At 39.2% G+C, this 19,273-nt stretch overlaps 1 protein-coding gene across 2 annotated transcripts; it reads right to left on the bottom strand.

Annotated features, from left to right (window-relative positions):
* Nucleotides 1-1,239: 1,239 nt before the first annotated feature.
* On the bottom strand, nucleotides 1,240-14,028 carry LOC131304242 (AAA-ATPase ASD, mitochondrial-like). Of its 2 annotated transcripts, XM_058331408.1 has the most exons (3): nucleotides 3,699-4,296; nucleotides 2,956-3,252; nucleotides 1,240-2,211 (listed from the first exon to the last, which is right to left on the bottom strand). In XM_058331408.1, exons 1-3 carry the CDS (start codon nucleotides 4,151-4,153, stop codon nucleotides 1,506-1,508), a joined length of 1,458 nt encoding a protein of 485 aa, XP_058187391.1. In that variant the 5' UTR covers nucleotides 4,154-4,296; the 3' UTR covers nucleotides 1,240-1,505. The 2 variants fall into 2 exon arrangements, with proteins under 2 accessions (XP_058187391.1, XP_058187392.1); XM_058331409.1 differs by lacking the exons at nucleotides 2,956-3,252; nucleotides 3,699-4,296 and adding an exon at nucleotides 13,107-14,028.
* Between the last annotated feature and the right edge of the window lie 5,245 nt (nucleotides 14,029-19,273).

Below are 19,273 nucleotides of genomic sequence, written 5' to 3'. Positions count from 1 at the left end.
GATTTTGGACCCCGTCAACTCTGTCAAGAAGTATTGCTCAGTCACACAACACCACTATCTGTACGGAAACCCACTGCACCTGTATCGTGACAAAAACTGAAATCTCACCATGTGTGGACGACGCTAGAAACATGTTTGTATTTGTGTCGAAATTCTTTCTGCTAAATCATTTGATGCACGTACGTCATAAGGGATTGGCTCAAGTGACATGATAACAACTGAAGGAGGTTAGTCAAGGAGGTTAGTCATGTCTAAGAGGTCAGCTGGACGAATACCAAGGAGGTTAGTCATTCCAAATCTTAGTGTCGCTAAAAAATTACCCGAGCATTAACTTATAATTCAGCATCAGTTGGAGACGCGTGTAAAATTGGTCCGAACACCCGGGATAGAAAAATTGTAAATACATCCTATTTTACCCTTTGATGACTTGCTCACCACCACCCACTTGAAGAACGGCTTCACCACATAACATTTTCATACGTGGGATCCATGTATCCTTGCTTATTCTTAGCCATTGAGGTCTCATTTGTTTAATGTTTTTATGAGCTTTCTTTCCTCTTTCCAGCAAGGAAAAAGATTCCGAAAGGAACATACGCGAGTAAGATTTTGTTTTGGGAGCAGGGTCGGTGATGTCCACCAACGTTTTGTCTCTCTGTTTTGTCAACAGGCCTACCCTACCCAGAGAATCAAAGTTCAAATAAAGCTCCTTTTTTGTCGCTCGTGCTGCTGAGGATTCTTTTGTCATCAAGGCAATTGAATCCACCTAAACAACTATTGTCAAATCAGTGCTGAGTCATCCAGTTAAAACGAGTTTTGAGAAGAAAGGCGTTTTGCTCAAAAAATGTAATGTACGTGCCTTGCGGTCAAGGAACGTTGAGTTCGTGTGATGCGGACGTGTCAGGACCGTGCGTGGTCTAAACGGATTAGGGTGTTATCGTATCTAATGATATGTTTTGATAATTAATACCTGCCAAGGACATTTTCAGCATTAACAATTGTTCTTAATATATTCTTAGAGAGTATTAATTATTAAAACACGTCATGGGCCATCATTTTCCCTAATCTACTGCCTTTCTAAGAACTGAGTTAGGCCCAGAAACATTTGTACTTTACTTCTCTGTAAATGGTCCGGGCCTCCTCACAACTAAACTGGGGCCTTGCTCCAAAAATAATGGCCCAGTTAATCTGAGATCAAGGTCTTTTCGATTTGGTCAAAAATGGGTACAAACAAAAGGATTCGGCATTACCAATCATAACTTTTGTTGATAACTTAAAACAAGCACATGGAACTAACTGAAAACAACATATTTGTCTTGTAGTAATTAGTGAACCAAAACAATTGCTATCAATTCAAAGGAAACCTCAAAACAAAGATGTTGATCAGTCATCAATCGATACATTACCAATTTGAATAAACTGGACGATTCACATGATTTTGATCATGCGTAGTCCATTTTATACAATTTGTTAATGTATCTATTGATGACCGATCAGGTGATATTTTCTCAGCTAGACATACATGATGGATCTGATTCAATTTCTTCTCCTTTCCCTTTCCCTTTCCCTTCCCCTTTCTTGTCCAACACTTGTTGGATACTCTTCTCCAAAACTTCGATCAATTTCTTCAAGCAGTCATCGCCACAGTCTTCCCCTTCCCCCCTCCTCGCAATCAAGTTCTCCGCCACGTCCGCCGGAGTAACACTACTCTCCTTCAACAACCCTTCGATTTTGCCAAACAGCTCATGCTCCTCAATCCCCAAGTAATTCTTCGCCAAAACCTTAAACGCCTCGAACCCACAAAACGGCATCTCGATGTGTTTGTCCATTCTCCCCCTCCGAAGCAGCGCCGAATCGATTGCCTCCACGTGGTTTGTCGTGAAAACCATTAGCCTCCCACCGTCGTTTGCCGAGAAAAGCCCGTCAATGCAATTTAAAAGTCCGGACAATGTTACTGTTTCTAGTATCTTCTCTTTTTTTTCCTCGCCCTGATTAGGAGTATTTCTCTCCCTATGGTTAGTGATTCTGCTCGAACAGTCGATGTCTTCGATCACGAGAATCGAATTGCAGGGGATTTTGTTTACGAGGCGTTTTAAGGTGGCATTGCTAAGAACCGCCGATAATTCGAGGTCATAGACGTCGTAGCTGAGGAGATTCGCTATTGCAGCGATCATCGTGGATTTACCGGTGCCTGGAGGGCCGTGAAGGAGGTACCTGTGGAGATGGAAGAAGGAAAACTGTGAATAGTAGTACTCTTTTAGTACCATCAAAAAGAAGAAAACCATAATCAGTTGAAATAGTTGGATGAAAATGTATACTCTGGTACTGGTAGTAACACTGAAAAGTGAAAACCAAACAGAGTTGGAACAAAAAAAGAAACAAAGATGCTACTCACACAACAATCCAAACACAACAATTTACACAACCTCTCACATATGAAAAATACCTGTGCCCCACATCTGAGCCGTCCAAATCTCTTACAAATTGCCCAGAAATGTAGTAGAAATTAGGTGAAAACTTGGAGAAATTTTTGGTTGCAAATCGGGTACCCGTGCACCACATTCGAGCCGTCCAAACAATGCAACCGACGGCTCGGATTGAAACACTCTTTTCTTTTTCTTTTCTTTTTTATAAATCCGTTCAGTAACTTTTAATCCGATCCGTCGGTTGCATTTTTCGGATGGCTCAAATGTGATGCACGGGTACCACGTCAACCACACCCTATTTGCACCCAAATTTTTCTCAAAAACTTGCTAACAGAAATGTCTTCTGCTACTGCTTAATTTTTCATTTTTCTTTGTCCACACTGTGTGGGTAGGATGCATGATCATGTTTAATGAAGGAATAAGGAATATATTATATTCTACGAACACACTTTATTAGGTGGGGGAAAGCATGTCATTTTCGATTACGAAGACATAACTACCCATGAAAATTAAACTGAGATTGCAATAATACCCTCTCTTCCAAGGCTTTCCGATCCTCCTGTAGTACTCTCTCCCTGTAGAAAACCTGATCAAATCGTCGATAATCTCCTCCTTCTTTTCCTTCTCCATGGCCAGAGTCTCGAATTTGGCCGGATGATCGAAATCCATTATGTATTTCCAGTTTGATCCGTGCTCGCTCGAACTGTTGGAGTAGAGCTTCAACTGCCGATTGCTTGCCGCCACCGCCTTGCCCTCTTCCATCACATGCCTCAAGTATTCCCCCACCACCATTTTCCGGTTGCTTTTCCGAAAGGTTAGAGTATAGTACCTGTGTTTTTCGACCCAGATCAGTGGTTAATCGAGATCTATCAAACAAAATTTATATACATGATATGAAATTCGTCACAAACTTAAAGATATAACTCGTTTTTTAGCCGGTTAGAATAGAACAAGTGACAATTAAATTGGGACGAGGGCGTAGTAGTGTACAAGATATTCTAACGAGAACCCATCTCGGAAACTCCAAGACTGTTCCAATTTCAAGAGAATTAGTATTCGGGTAGGTGAACGATATGAGATAAAATCTAACATAATCTATTAAGCATCTTTTTTCACGAAAAACAGCTTAATTTCTCGAGTTTTCTTGCAGCCCACAAACTAAAAAAGAAAGGAAGCTAAGAACAACTAAGATGAATTTCTCATGATGCACGTGAGATCCACACGGACCGAACGATTCCGAACGCATGTATGACAGTATCAAACTCAGCTTCGTACCTGTTCTTCCGGGAGCCGCGGAACGATTCACCTTGTTCTTTCTCTTCCCCCAGCTGCCACCGAACCGTAACCCCATTAAACTCATCGTCAACCCCCTCGCCGACGTCGATGCAGAGCACCGGCGTTTTGATGTCTCTGACCGAGTTAGCCTTCAGCCGCGGAGCTTGGTCCGAGCACTTGGAGCTAAGATAGGTCTCGACGGCAGCGTAGGCCTCGTGGTTTTTCGGCCCGCCGTTGTCGTCGTCGCCGAACCGGATTTGTACGTTCGGGTCCAGCGACTTGAACAACTTCCGAAGCAACCGTTCGACGTATCCGCGGAAGTGGGTGAGCAGGAATTGCTGGAGCATGGTCATGACCACCATGGACGCCGCGATAGCCATGCCCAGACCCATTTGGCTCATCCCTTCTTGGCCTGCAGACCCGTGGTAGCCCATGAAAGGCAGAGTGTTCACCATGTCTATTTTTTTTGAAAGCTTTTGAGTGAATTGAGATGTTTTAATTGGAGGTCTGTTATATGGGCTCAGAGGATGAAAAAGAAATGGAATCTCCAAAGATCCCACTACTAGTCATCACCAATTGAGTAATTATTCAATGGTGTCTGACACTTTTTTCCGTCACACATTTCGGGGTTCAAACATTTAGTACTAGGCTCCGAAGCATTGTGTGGTGGATGACTGGATGTTGGCACATAATATTAAGATATACTATCATATATATGTTACCGTATTTTCTAAGTTTTATTGTTATGTTTCTTGTTTAGTCTAGGTTATTATTCATGTTGCAAGTGGAATAGAGTGCAGTTGGTGCCTCTTTTATATGCACATGGACAAAGTTCAATTTCTGTAAGTACGCATCCCTCTTCCAAAATCCCCTAGGATAGAATAGATTAGGATTAACGAATGGTAAAAAAAAAGAGTATATATTATTCATATTTTCCTTATTTGTTTTAGGTTTCTTAATCGTCTAGTCTATACAAAGGCATGTTGGGCTTATATTAGTTACATCATCAAAAGCAAGCTTCTTGACAATTTCCTTTTCTAACATAATAGTATTAGAACTTCGAACAGTGGAGAAGTGTGCTGTGCAACACGTTGCGTTGTCTCAGATCACTAAATAATTTCTTTCAATTGGATTGGAAAAAAGAGAGTAAAGGACACCTCATAATGCACATGATCAGGTTTTACATAATGGAGGCTGCCTAGCGATTTTTGGTCCTTTGATACCGCTATACATGAAAATCACTGTATGGATTGATTCAGTGCTCCGCGATTGATTCGACCGATATAGGAGCTCTAAAAAAAGTTAGTCAAAACTGATTTTCAAAAATTATGGTACATACAACTAATTTCCGCTACATATTGTATTGCGCTATTTAAAACCTTTCACTAGACTCAAATGGTCACATGGCTAAGAATCTAGTGACCAGGTGAGATGCTAAATTTAGTGCCTGGGCGCCACCTTTTCCACTTCTGACGCAGCGGAATTCACGAAGAGATTAGTTAGCGTACTAATCCAAACGAGATAAACAACTCGTCGCAACGAGCAAATCTTGCTCACAAGAAAGAAAGAGAAAATCTCTGTAATATTATTAATCAAAAGCTGCATAAACCCTAAGTTACAAACCTTTATATAGGCCGAAACTCTAGAAACCCTAAAAATAAACTTGGAAATTAAAAAGTTCCAGAATTTGGGGCTTTTCCTAAAATTGAAAACGGGAAAGAAAAATAAGACTTTCCCAAAAAGAATCAACTTAAAAGGAATTACGATCTAAGAGTTATTAAAGAAACAAATCTTTCCTAAAACGGCAAAATAACGCAATAGAAAGCCTAAACGAATGAATCGGGCCGAAAAACACCATTCATCATCAACCTTTAGGGTTAATGAGTATCGACTGGAGCGCGAAAATAAGTCAGCCCACCAAGTTTGGGCCTATTCTGAGCTCGTCCGAATTTAGCCGATTTGGGTAATCTGAAATTAAACACCGTTTAGACTTTCGGGGCTTAGCTCGGTCTAGCTGATCATGGAATTGGGCCTCCACATGTTCTACATCAACTTCTCACTTTCTCATTTTTAACTTTTAGGTGTTTGGCTGGCCATGGGTGAAATGACTTCTCGGTTTTTGGAGTTTAGAGAAGAGAAGTAAAAAGTACGGGGAGATGAGCTTTTTGAGCTCTTATTTTTCATTTTTTTTAAACAAAAAGACCTACAAAATATATTCTATACATATCTCTCAAACTCATGTTGTAAAATAGATTTTACACATATTATTCAAATACTTTACTAGATTTAAAATATATTCTTACTATAATTCAAAAAATCAAAAAGTTAAAAATGAAAATTCAAAAGTTGGCTTCCGAACACTCCATTAGTTTGAAATAAAGGATCAACCAATTGCCATGGCCCATAGCTATGGAGAGCCATGAATCACCCCTTTCGTCATTTGTACGACTTTTGGCAGCAACTTTCTTTCGTAAAATAGTGCATAGGACCACAAATGGTGAATCAGCCTCAGCCCCTTTACTAGTATTACTTTTACCTAGGACGAGGCTCTTTTAGGTATTTACACGTTTTCGATTTAATTTACGACCAAATTCGACGAATGTTAAATTGACAAGCGTATGCCCACCATTGACCAGAATCTTGCCCGGCTCGAAAAGTTCTTTAGGGACCACGACTTAACCGAACACGGGGAGCTACTACGGTGATCGGAGAGACCATCCCAAAAAAGGGTTTCAAGCGTGTATCGACTCTCCTGCACCGCCACTATCCCTACGGAAATAATCACAGTGAGTCCACATTCTACGAGTTTTCCTAATCTAAGGGGTTGGGGAATGTACGGGTATTAGACCCGACAAGTGTCATCCCTGTTAACATTCTACTAGATCCAAGGATCCAATCCCAATGGGATTCTACCTCCAATAAATGCACCTATATAATCATCCCCGAACGATAGGGACAAATCCATGACTCTTTCAACCTAATTACTTAGAGGTGTTCGGATCAGTTTACGGGCACCGCTACTACTCCTCTTTTTGGTGCAATTAAAGGCAGGTCGTCAATGCCGGAAGTAAAGAATTCACAAAAAAATTACTTTCTTGGGGTCTGATTTCAATAATCCAACCCTGATCGATTGTGTGGGAAGAAAACCAACCAACCAACCGAACCCAATAATTACTCCTTCGCAAAGAAGGATGAACCCGTCTCTTCTTTCCTTTGTTCAATGTTTTATGAAGTTTCCTTTGTCTTTTCCAGTAAAGAAAGAAGATTCGAACGGGGTGTGTGTGTCGTCCACCGAAGTTTCCTCTCTGCTTTTTTGTGGGCTAATGGTTTTAGACAAACAAGCTTTGCCCAAGAATAGAGTTTACCTCAAAGGCAAACCTGTCAACATCCAAAATGACTTGGCCATGAGTATTCTTGGTCACCAAGCCAATTGAAGTCACGATCCAAGTCATTCATTTCGACATTTAAATGGTCTAGATTGCATCTCGGCTCATGCAGATTCAAGTTGTCAATGGCTCAGATAAGATTTAGGACATTGATAACCGAGATGGATGTCTCGAATCGTACAGTACACCACTGTCCCCGGTTGCGTTCTTGGTTGTAGACCCCCACTGTCTCATGTTTCAAAATGTTGGTTTTCTCTTGAAATAACAAGTTCTGCTTATTGATTTTTGAGCTTTTTTCGTTTTTTTTATTCAAATATTTTTCGCGTCTGTTCGTTTTGCGACAATTTTTTTTTACACCTATTGATTCGTCTCGACGAGAGGAATCAGAAAAGTAAATAATTATGACTTTACCCAAATATCTTTAAAAATATCTAAAATAAAATCCAAAAATACTATATATCTCTTAGCGGGAACTTAAACAAAATCGAGACATCTTCAAAGCATCCTCATAAAAATATCTATGACTTTTTTTCGCAATTGAGCTACAATAAACGACAATATATATTTAAAAAACATTACACATTGAGATTTGATTTAAAGTGCAATCGTTAAGGAATACTATAGTGCTACAAAGGTTGAAATCTCGAAAAATGACTCACATTAAAGAAATAAATATAGTGCTACTGACAGGATTGAAGCCAATAAACTCACTCCGAACTAATTATCAAAAGATTCAAGAACCATTAATTATTCACTTATATTTGTGACCCCACAGAACCATTAACATTGGAAAATTGACTTGGACAGATTATACTTGGTCACAACCACATCAGTGTCATAGTAAAATTGTAATCAAAGTCTAGGAGGCCAATATTCTTGCAATATTACCTCACCTAATTCGGGCCCCACAGAAGATCTATCAGCTATCAGTCATCTGATTGTGTCCACATTGGGTAATAATAATAATTATACAGTGGCCCACTTTCTCGTGCGATTCATACATACTAGTGAATCCGACAAAAATGTATAATGAAAAAGGGTATCGGGGCACCGCGTAGACCATAGAATAGTTTTTCCTTAGGTGGCACCCCTTAAAGAGGAGAAGACTAAAACATTACAACGTGTAGTGTGACGTGAAGTGTATCCAATCATAATGAGACTCTTTTAGATACTTACACTTCATAGATTTTACGACCTAACATTCTAAATTCAAGGATCCAATCGTAATAAGATTCTACTTCCAATATATGCGCCTATATAATCATCCCCAAACAATAGGGATAAATCCGTGACTTGCAACCTAATTACTTGGTTGGCACCACCCCGTTGTCTAGTTTCTCTTACAAGCCGTTGACCGTGTACGGCAAAAAATGGTTCATCATAAATCATCATTCTTACGAATTGATGACTTGCTTACTCACTAAAAGAAAAGTAACGTTAGGTACACAAATGTCCAAACACAAAACTTTCCGAAATCTTTCGTTCCACGTAAACCCCGCATGATGCATATGAAGCTTACACACTCAGATGATTTCACATACGCATTCACAAGTTGGAACCATATATAAATTTGTTGTCACCCAATAATTCTCCTTTGGTTCAAATTTAGAGGTTTTCGGACCAGTTTACGTGCATTGCAACTGCTCCTCTTTTCGGTTCGGTCAAAAGAGGGACATCCATGCCGAGACTAAGAAATTCACAAACGATTACTTTCTTGCATCATGATTTCAATAATCAAACCTTAATCAATTATATGAAGAAAAAAAACCCACCAATCAACCGGACTATTTCTCGAGCCTCTCCCAATAATTACTCCTATGCAAAGAAGAATGAACCCTTTTTCTGGGTAAATAAAGAAGGATGAACCCGTCTAAAGTTCTTTTGTCACAGGGTCTCCTTTGTTTAGTGTTTACTCCGTATGAAGTTTCCTTTGTCTTTCCAGTAAGGAAAAAGATTTCTGAAAAGTAAAATGGGGGGTGTGTGTGTGTGTGGTGCTTTCCCAAGAAAAGAGTTCACATTAAAGCTAACCAACTTGTCAACATCCAAAATGACTTGGCCATGAGCATTCTATGTTTCATCTCGGCCAGATTTAACCCGTCCATTATTGAGATAAAATTAAGAACATTGATCACCGAAATAGATATTTCGGATTACACCACTGTCCCCGGTTCCATTCTTTCTTTCTTTTTTGAACAGCAAAAGAAAATTTATTAATCTTTGAAATTGTTTCAAAGATTAAAAAGAACAAGGAAATGATGGCATCATATCCTAAGCTAAGCTAAGGACAATTCAGTGCTCATCTGAGACCCAATCCCCAGTTCCGTTCTTGGTTGTAGACCCCCACTATATATCTCTTGTTTCAAAATGTTGGTTTTCTCTTGAAAAAAAACAAGTACTTAAAATCCATACATCCTTGTAGTATCCTCGTAAGAATACCTATGGCTCTTTTTTCAATTGAGCTACAATAAAGAAGAATATATTTAAAAGACATTAGACATTAAGATTAGATTTAGAGTGCAATCATCATTAATAAATATAGTGCTATTTTCAGGATTGAAGCCAATAAACTCTCTTCGAACTAGTAATTATCAAGAACCATGAATTATTCACTTAGATTTGTGACCCCACAGAATCATTAACATTGGAAAATTGACTTGGACAGATTATATACTTGATCAACCACATCAGTGTTCCGTTAAAAAAAAATAAAAAATAAAAAATCCACATCAGTGTTATAAATTGGTAATCAAAGTCTAGGAGGCCATTCTTGCAATATAGCCCAGCAAAATAAGCTAAACTCAATAACATACAAATCGAATTTAGTACACGATATAACATTATTAATTCTATGGACTAGGGGATTATTTATCCATTTAGTACACCATAAGAGGGATCAACTAATCCTACTAGCTCGGATTATCTCCTTCATCAACCAGGGTCAAGCTCCCACCCAGTGCGCTTTATTGTCCAGTTCGGGCCAGTCGGCCATTTTCTGGCGAACGTCGATTTCTTTTAATGATCGGATCCGTTCATATTGTAGATCTCGTCGAGACGCATAACCAAATTAGAAATCATTTCCATCGGATATCGTTCAATAGACGATCGGAACACATTTATTTTGGACAAATGGATGAGGGGTTCCAATCCAGTGTGGGTATGTATTTTTTCACGAAATAAATGTGTTCCAATCATTATTGATGATGTCTGATGGACATGATTTTTGACATGGTTACGTGTCTCGACAAGATCTACAATATGAACGGATCCGATCATTAAACGAAGTTGACGTTCGCTGGAAAATGACTGACTAGCCCGAACTAGACAGTAAAACCAACTGGATGGGAGCTTGACCAGCTCAACCAATGGTTAAATATAATCTATCATGTCTTTATCCAGTGGCGGACGCACATAATGGCAGGGGTGGTCATGTGACCCCACTGCCTTGGAAACTACCCCGTGATGGCCATACATTTTTGGAATATTTTAGTAAATTTGCCCCAATTACTTCAACAATAATTCAATCTTTGCCCTCGCCAAATCCTCACATCCGGCCCAGTCAATCTCTCTTTCTCCGGAAAAGCTTGTGAATGATTGGACTTTTGAGTCTTTCAAGTACAAACCTACCCTCCCCCACGGCCCCACCCCGTTTCCTCTCTATATCTCTGATTTTATGGCAGCAAAGCAACACCACAACTTCAACAACAAAAAAAAGCAGCAGCAGCAGCAACACCATTTTCATTATCGGTAAAAATAATTCATGGCTCTAAACCAAAATTAGCCCGTGGCAAAATTAAAAGTCAAAGTAAATTTTGCGCTTTTGTTTGGTTTTCATCTTTCAAAAATATTTTTGATATAATGAGTGAATAGAAATAGATAAAGAAAGTTGCAGAAAGTAAAATGAGTTTCTCCAAGTTTTACACAAGATCAACTCTGTGTTTTTGGAGAGTCTGGAGTTAATTTTTTCAAATAAGACCCTTAATATACTTCACAAATAAATAACTTAAAAAGATAAAATCAACATAGAAATTGATATTGCAAATACTTACATATAAAACTTGACCCCAGTGCCATGAATTTCTAAGTCCGCCCCTGTGACTTTAACCCATTCCAACCACACAGTTTAACTGAAGTATGTCGTCCATCGATTATCTTACCTGACATTTTCTATCCATCTCCGTTATTTAACCTAAACCTTCCTGAAATGATTCGACAGTCAAGCTTGTCAACAATTGCAGGGGACAAGTCATAGAACGCAGACAAGGGACGACAAAATTACGGCAGTGTGCATGTAACGCAGACAAGGACACGAATAACTTTTCTGGGTTGGTGCCCTTGAAGAAGAATTAGAAGACTCACTGTGGTATCAAGAAGGAGACTTTCAGGGCTATGAGAAGATTGCAATACTGATTCCAGATGATGCATATTTTCTCCTTCAAGAATTATGCCCTCGCACGGAAGAGTTTTTTTCGCTTCCAACGGCTGATTGTCCTCCGAATCATCGATCAAAAACACCTTCCATAACTAATTAACGAAATTAATCAACGATAGCCAATCTAACAATTCCAACAAATCGAACCCATGTATTCGCGATCTACTTTGTTCATTCAAGTTACAAGTACATGATATGCATTCACAAATTGTAACCCATCGGCTGCAGAAGAAAGGTTAAGAGAAGGGAGCATATAGGCCTCACAATATGAACACAGGGCAACTTTCAAGTACAACAAACATAAAAAATAAAAAATAAAAAGAAAAAAGAAAAGAAGAAGAAATAGTTCTTAGTAAGCACCGTGAATGCTTGAACTATTTTTTATGGCCGGATATTCAGGCCAGCTTGTGCGAACCTCGTTTAATTCTAGGACCTGAAATCGATGACCAAACAAATAGTCCAGTGGCCCCAAGATTTGAAATGTTTGGCCCTCGTGGGATTCAAAGTGAACGATTCAAATTTGAAGAATGACAAACACATGCCTACACATTCGTTTGTACACTGCAGTTATCGGAATAACAAAAAAAAGGTTTCCCATTTAATAAAATTGAAGCTAAAACAATCACGAAACAAGTTCTAAAAAGAAACTCAAATGAAAACAATCACTGAAAATTTTCTAATGAAATTCAAAATAATTTAGTATTCTAGATTCTGCTACCAACGATTAATTTCTCTAACATACTGTCCTATTCCTAACACTCCTCTTTTTTGCTTCCTTCTTCACCTTCACAAGATTCATCGTCTTTTTTGCATCCTTCTTCGCCTTCACCGGTTCCGTCTTCACCTTCACTGGATCCGTCTTCTTTTTCGCATCCTTTTTCTTCGTCTTCAATGGTCCCGTCTTCTTTTTCGCATCCTTTTTCTACCCCTTCAAGAGTTTCATCTTCTTTGGCATTCTTGAGAGCCTGAATCAGGTTTTGCAAGCAAGTTTCCACATCTCTCGACAAGGTCTTATGCATCAAACTCTCCGCGACATCAGCAGGAGACATATTCCTCTGTCCCAACAATTCCCGGATCGTTCCAAACAAATCATGCGAATCAATGTCGAGAAAATTCTTAGCCAAAACCTTAAACGCTTCGTACCCGCAATACGACAATGCAATGTGCTTATCCATCCTTCCTCTCCGAATCAGAGCCGGGTCGAGTTTCTCCACATGGTTAGTGGTAACAACGATGATCCTCTCTCCCGCACAAGCCGACCAAAGCCCGTCCATAAAATTCAAAAGCCCGGACAACGTAACCTTGCTTTCCCGACCGCCTTGGCCTTCCTCCTTCAGTTTCCTAACAATCGGATCGCCATCGCGAATCTCACTCTCCTTTTTCTTCCCCCTCTTGCCACTTAAATCGAGAGAACAATCGATATCCTCGATCACAACGATGGACTTACTCGGTATCACACTAGCTAGCTTCCTAAGCTCCGTGTTGTCCCCCACCGCGGTCAATTCAAGATCGTATATATCGTAGTTCAAGTAATTAGCCATCGCCGCGATCATGGTGGATTTACCAGTCCCAGGGGGACCATACAAAAGGTACCCTCTCTTCCAGGCCTTCCCTGCTTTCTCATAGTACTCTTTCCCTTTGCTAAACGTCGCGAGATCATCGATGATTTCCTCCTTGAATTTCGGATCAAGCGCGAGGCTCTTGAACGTGGTAGGGTGCTTGAACACCGCGTGGCTCCACAGATTCTTCTTGTAATCCCACCAATTGTCGCTCGGGTTGTTCGTGTAAATCCTCTGCTGCCTATTCCTGACCGCGATCTCCCTCCCCTCTCCCATCACATAATCTAAATACGTTCTCGTGACCACTTTCCTATCTTTACAGGGGAACGAAAGCACGTAACTCTTTTTCTCCATGTCGCACGGACCCCATGAAATCGTCTTCGAACTAGGAAGATTAACTTTTAGAAACCACTTGACCTCAACGCCATCGAAAACGTCTACAATTTCTTCGCTAGCGTCCATGGTGAGGACGACAGATTCACGCTTCCTGACCAGTTCGCCCACGATCCGGTTGGAATGCGTGGGGGACTTGGAACTGAGGTAGGTCTCGATGAGCGAGTAGGCCTCGCTGATTTTGTGCTTGGAACCTGAGTATTCGTGGAAGGTGATTTCGACGTTAGGAAAAAAGTACAAGACGAACTTGTCCTTGAGGCTCTCTAGATAGCGGCGGAGGAAATCGGGGAAGAGCTGGTTGAACATGATGCAGGTGAACATGAATCCGGCGATTTTCGCGGTGGCTTCCTCCCAAACCCCGGCTGCACCCATTGTGTTCATGTTTTTATTTTTTATTTTTTTGGGTGCTAGAGATTATGGAATGGGCCAATTTTGTTCTATGGAATGTGAGTGTAGTTTTTGACGTAGTGGAATTAACAAAGAAATTAGTTGCGTACTAATCAAACGAATGATAGAACTCGAATCCACATGAACCTTGCACACAAGGAAAGAAAGAGAAAAACTCTGAATATTGTTGATGTAAAAGTTGAATAATTGAATAGGTTACAACCCTTATTTATACTAGTAGAGAAATCCTATCTTAGGTAGGAATCTAGTAAGACAATTTCTTGCTAGTCAAGAAATTATAAAGAAGAAAATAACATAAAATAAAAGACTTATAAAATCCCAAAAGGAAAGAAAAAAAAAATTCCTAGAAGAAATCCTAAATCATGCCAAAACAAGAAGATTAAAAATGTGCAAAACAGGTAGCACAAATTAGATTTCCTAATAATATAATTTCAAAAATAAAATTCTAATTCTAAATAAGATTTTAGATTCTTATTTTTTTTAATTCTGAAATCATAAAATAAGAATAAAATATTTCAGAATCTTGTCCTACATCAGTTTTTCTTGTACAAAGTTTTATTTATATGGAGTAGAATTAAATGTAAGTCGGTTAATAATTAAACCGGCAAGTTCGTTTAGGGAAATGAATTGTGCAATAATAATAAGAATCCTTTTTGGAAAGGAGAGGGTTTTTAAGGAAATTCCATATTCGAAAGTGTCTGCAGCAAGTTCCTTCCATAATAACTTAATAAAGGGTGACCTTGATCACTTATTATTGTGCCACGACAATTTTTGCTTGATTTGACTATTTCACCCTCATTCATTGTGCTCTCTTTTCTCTCTTCCTTGGAAGGATTTTTCAGTGCCGGTGGGCACCACGTGGTGTCCGCTCCGCACATCCGGGCCGTCCACTGCGGTTTTGGACGGCACCGAAAAATTCCTCCTCCTTTAACCTTTTAACATAATCCTCTGTGTGTGTGTTTCCTTTAACCTTTTAACATAATCCTCTGTGTGTGTGTTTTTTTAGTGAAAGATCAAGAAATATAGATTAAAAGCAGTTTACAAGAGTTATGAATCAACAAATAGAGCTACAACTACGGAAAGGAAGTCCTATCTCTATTACAAAAATGTTGATCTCCTGTATCTAGGTGCATGACAAACAAAAGTTAGCAAAGCCCGTTTTGCTAGCTGATGGGCTTGATGGACATCCTTGGCTCCTTGTGCAGTTGCGCTCAACTTTAGTGATCCTGCAGAAACACAGTTTTTGGCTCTCTACGCCAATTTGTCAGATTAAGACATTACACAGAGGAGATCTGTTTGTACCAAAACATGACCGCTAATATGGGAGCGCCACATCATGAGTGTTTGACCGTAAGGAATGAAATAACAGTTGGGATTTCTCTCACCCATGATCTGGTGAAATGTTTATGCCTTGTTTGGATGATATTTAAAAAAAAAATTAGTTTGGTTTTTGGGTGATGAGTGGAAAGAGAAATTAGGGTAATAATTGGAGATATATATAATAATAATTGGAGATATATATAATAAGTAGAGAGAGATAAATAGATAAATGAGAATAATGATTGGAGAGATGAGAGAGAAATTAGAGTAATGATTGAAAGTAGGGATAATAAGTGTTCTTTGAGTTGAAATTTTTTTCCCAAAATACGATCCAAACAAGGCAATTTTTATGTTTCAAATTCAGTTTTCGTAGTCTAGTATTATTTCTTTTTCTGCAACTCCATAGTTGTAACCTTTATTTCGTTAATGAGAATCCTTTGAGCCCCGTGCTCGATTTTTTTTTTTTCACATCGCTTGAAAAAATTTGAAGTCCACTTCATTGTGGCAAGGAGAACCCAATCTCTTGTTCGAAGTCAGATTTTCGCGCACTCGCATCAATTTTCACAACGGATCAATCGTGGTCCCAGCTCGTCAACGCATTTTCTTGATCGCATGCCAACTTGCGTTGGGCTCTCTTTCTCCTACTTCTTGGAGAAAAGCGTCTCAACAAGACCCTGCGTGCAAAAAGAAAAGAAAAGAGACCCTAGGGAAAGGATTAAAGATGGGTTCATCCTTGTTTGTGGTGTAGAATCAATTTATTAGGTGACCATATATGGATCCCACCATATGAAAAATGTTACGTGCGGAAGCCGTTCCTTAATTGAGTGGATAAGCAAGTCATCACAGTCTAAAAGTAATTGGACTTACCATTTTTTTTACGTACGATATTTGGACTAGTTTACGCACATCTCAACTAATTTTAAAATCAAAATTTACTCTATTTACTTGGAAAAATTCAATCGAACCCAAGATTTGGAAGTCGCTCTTCGTGAAATTCGACCTTACATAACCTCCCGAAGGTTCGACCTTTGGTCGTTGTCTCATGTCACTCACGCGCATCCCTTGGGTCATACTTGAGCGGTTTAAGTGGAAATGATTTGGACACAAATTCAGCAACAGATATGTCAAAATTATCCGAGATATGTGAAATTGTATTCTACTGAAGTTGTCCACCTGGTCTGTAGTCCACCCCACTTATAGTTTCGCACTCGGTAGCATTGTTCTTTTTCTTTTTTTGGTCAAGCGGAAACTTATTATTGTTCTTTTTCATGAAGTCATCAAAGTGTATTCCTAGTAATCCAATACTAAAACTGGAGTAAATTTCTTCATGAAGTTATACTACTGGCCATGGTGATATACACCAACACCACCATTGGTGGTCCTCTGCATTGCCAGGTGTTCGATCTCTTCAATTATTATCAATGTTCATTGGTTCGTGACGTGGGAATGTAATTGGGGATCGTGGCGTACGTTGGACTCATCACCTGAAAGTTTCCCTAGAAGACGAAAATGAGGAAAGGAAAAAGGTGATTAAAAGAACGAACGCAATTGAATACTAAAAGTAGACAAAAGGATTTGAAAAAAAGAATCTTATTTACGGAGGAGTTGTAAATAAAGTTTACAGCGTTCAATCTCTCAGCCGTTCAAAAGTATTTTGGACGATCCGGATTGAAAACAATCTCTTTACGGTAATAGATTATCCATTATCGTTAAAAGATTGTTTTCAATCCGAATCGTTCAAAACACTTTTGGACAACTGAGATTGTGCGAAGCGGTAAACAACTTTTTCACAGCTCATTTCGGAGAGACTTTGGTGGTTGATGTATTTTTTCAAGAATAAAGGGAAAAGTGAGAGAGTGTGTCCGAGTCAGCATCGACAAGTTTATTGGGCACCCAGGCCATTTACTATCTTTTTCTGGTTAAACATAATGGATGACGAGGAAAATACTTGGGATGATTGAGACACAGAAATTCGCTCTCAATCAAAAGATTGGAAAGGTAAGCCTTCCCAGATACAGGCACCTAGGCCATTACTATATATCTCTTCTAGCCAAAAAAATGGGCCATGGCTCGGTCGATTCGGTCCCTAACATCATTTTTCATACTTTTGAGTCAAGTTTATGTTTTTTTTAAGTCAATCAAATAACGGCTCTACATGGTTAATTACGAAACAAATTGGTCCAAGTCGAGCCCTTAAAGATTAGAGACTCAAACAGCTCGGAAACAGCTCAATTTATTTGCAATTCTGTTCACACATGATTTGGGAATGATTCGTCCAGTAGTATCTCTTAGGAGATTAATAAAAAAGAAAGGTGAAATTACACGGACACCCCCTCATCTATCTGGTTTGGACACACTCCCTAACTTTTAAAAACGCTCATACACACCCCCTCATCTACTGAAAAGGAAAAAAAACATCAACGCCGTTAACGGAATGAACGAAATGTCAAATATACCCTTGGCAAAATTACACGAACACCCACTCATCTATCTGGTTTGGACACGGACACCCCTTAACCTTTAAAAACGCCCATACACACCCCATCATCTACTGAAAAAGAAAAAATGAATGCCGTTAACAGAATGAACGAAATGTCAAATATATCATTTGTTATGAAATGGAGCAACAAGCATATGTCATACTTCACTCGATCAGAAATTTCTCTCCACCCTACTCTATCATGGCGCCTCTGTCTCTTATCCTCTCCCTCTTCAACTTGCATTGTAGATCATGGTTAACTCTAGATCGTGAAGAAAACCTAAGTTTCAAAGAATATCGGATCGTATAAACTGTTGAAAAACTGTAGATCGTGGCCAACAATAGTTCACGCGCACTTAAGTGAGTCACCACTATGCTACGTTAGCCTGGTGGGCCAAAACAGGAGGCCCTAAGCGGTCGTCTGATGGGCTTATGTCTAGGGCCGGCCCTGCTACGGTAGATCTCCACATAGCTCTAGCTCTTAACACACTACACGTCGACACCTGTGCATTACTTTTGTCAAAAAAATATTAAAAAGTGCTTCCCAAAAACACAGCTTTTCAAAAAGTCAAGGGAAAAAAAACCCACTCGAGGACCCCAACAAAAGAAGTAAATTTCCGTTTGACCAGAAAAAAAATAAAAAAGGAAGTAAATTTCTATTGTATTGATCCTCACCAAAATAAAACACCAGGAAAAAATTAACAACCTTCTTCTTTGCTTCAGATTGGTAGTATGTATATATATGCAAAAAAATCATTACTCGATCTAAATCGGTGATTACGTCAATATATGTTGTGAATCACTTCGTTAATCGAAATGGAACACTTTTTTTTTTCCGACGGTCAAAAATGTCTGAGGTAGTTTACGCGCGTGCCGAAACCAAAGGATCACAAGAGATTTCTATTTATGACTCGCCCAAAGTTGCTAAGTTCCGAACCTAGAATGTCTAGCGAAATGGAAAACATACATGCCTATCAGAAACCAATAAATAAAGATGTAACAGTGTCATAGAGTTACGTAAGAAACATAATAAAAGTATTTTCCCCGTTGTGCATTATGAGGTGTCTCTAACTTTTCACCCAACCAATTGGCAAATAATGCAAGAAGCTCCCATCCATACCCTTATCCTTCACACTTTACCAAACTCAATTATTTTGGCTTCATCTCGGGGCTCGAAAATCAAACTTTCAAACCTTGCATCACTAGCTCTTGCATGCGTTCTACTCCAGAAGAATATTTGGGTGAAAAATCATTTGAATTGAAAACCGATATATTAATATGAACGAATCGCGTGTTTAAAATTGCTAACTTAAGCTAAAAATGGTATTCAGTGTCCACTGTAAACAATTTTTTTCTTAGATCTACCGAGTTACAATCAAGCTTATTTTTCATACGCATGTTCAGAAATGCGAGAACAACGAGATGAACACTTTGAATATTTTTTGCGAGTCCGGGATGAAGCCAAAATAATTGAGCTTGGTGTAAAGTATAAAGGACAAAGGTATATGTGGAGGCTAGCTAGGGGAGCTTTAACCCAAGAAAGAAGGACCACTTGAGCACTTTTTTCAGCCTCTCTGTGTCTATATAAGAATCTCCCACCA

Source organism: Rhododendron vialii, chromosome 10a (assembly GCF_030253575.1).
Source record: "Rhododendron vialii isolate Sample 1 chromosome 10a, ASM3025357v1".
Classification (NCBI taxonomy): Eukaryota; Viridiplantae; Streptophyta; class Magnoliopsida; order Ericales; family Ericaceae; genus Rhododendron; species Rhododendron vialii.
The sequence above is the reverse complement of the archived record's forward strand: the minus strand, read 5'-3'. Positions and strand labels throughout refer to the sequence as shown.

What these genes read in the sequence shown, in the direction of transcription:
- LOC131304242 (XM_058331408.1), bottom strand. Translation starts at nt 4,153, where the DNA reads ATGGTGAACACTCTGCCTTTCATGGGCTACCACGGGTCTGCAGGCCAA. An exon ending in CGCGGCTCCCGGAAGAACAG is followed by an intron (nt 3,253 to 3,698) that starts GTACGAAGCTGA and finishes CGAAAAACACAG; the next exon opens with GTACTATACTCTAACCTTTC. An exon ending in GGAAAGCCTTGGAAGAGAGG is followed by an intron (nt 2,212 to 2,955) that starts GTATTATTGCAA and finishes CCATCTCCACAG; the next exon opens with GTACCTCCTTCACGGCCCTC.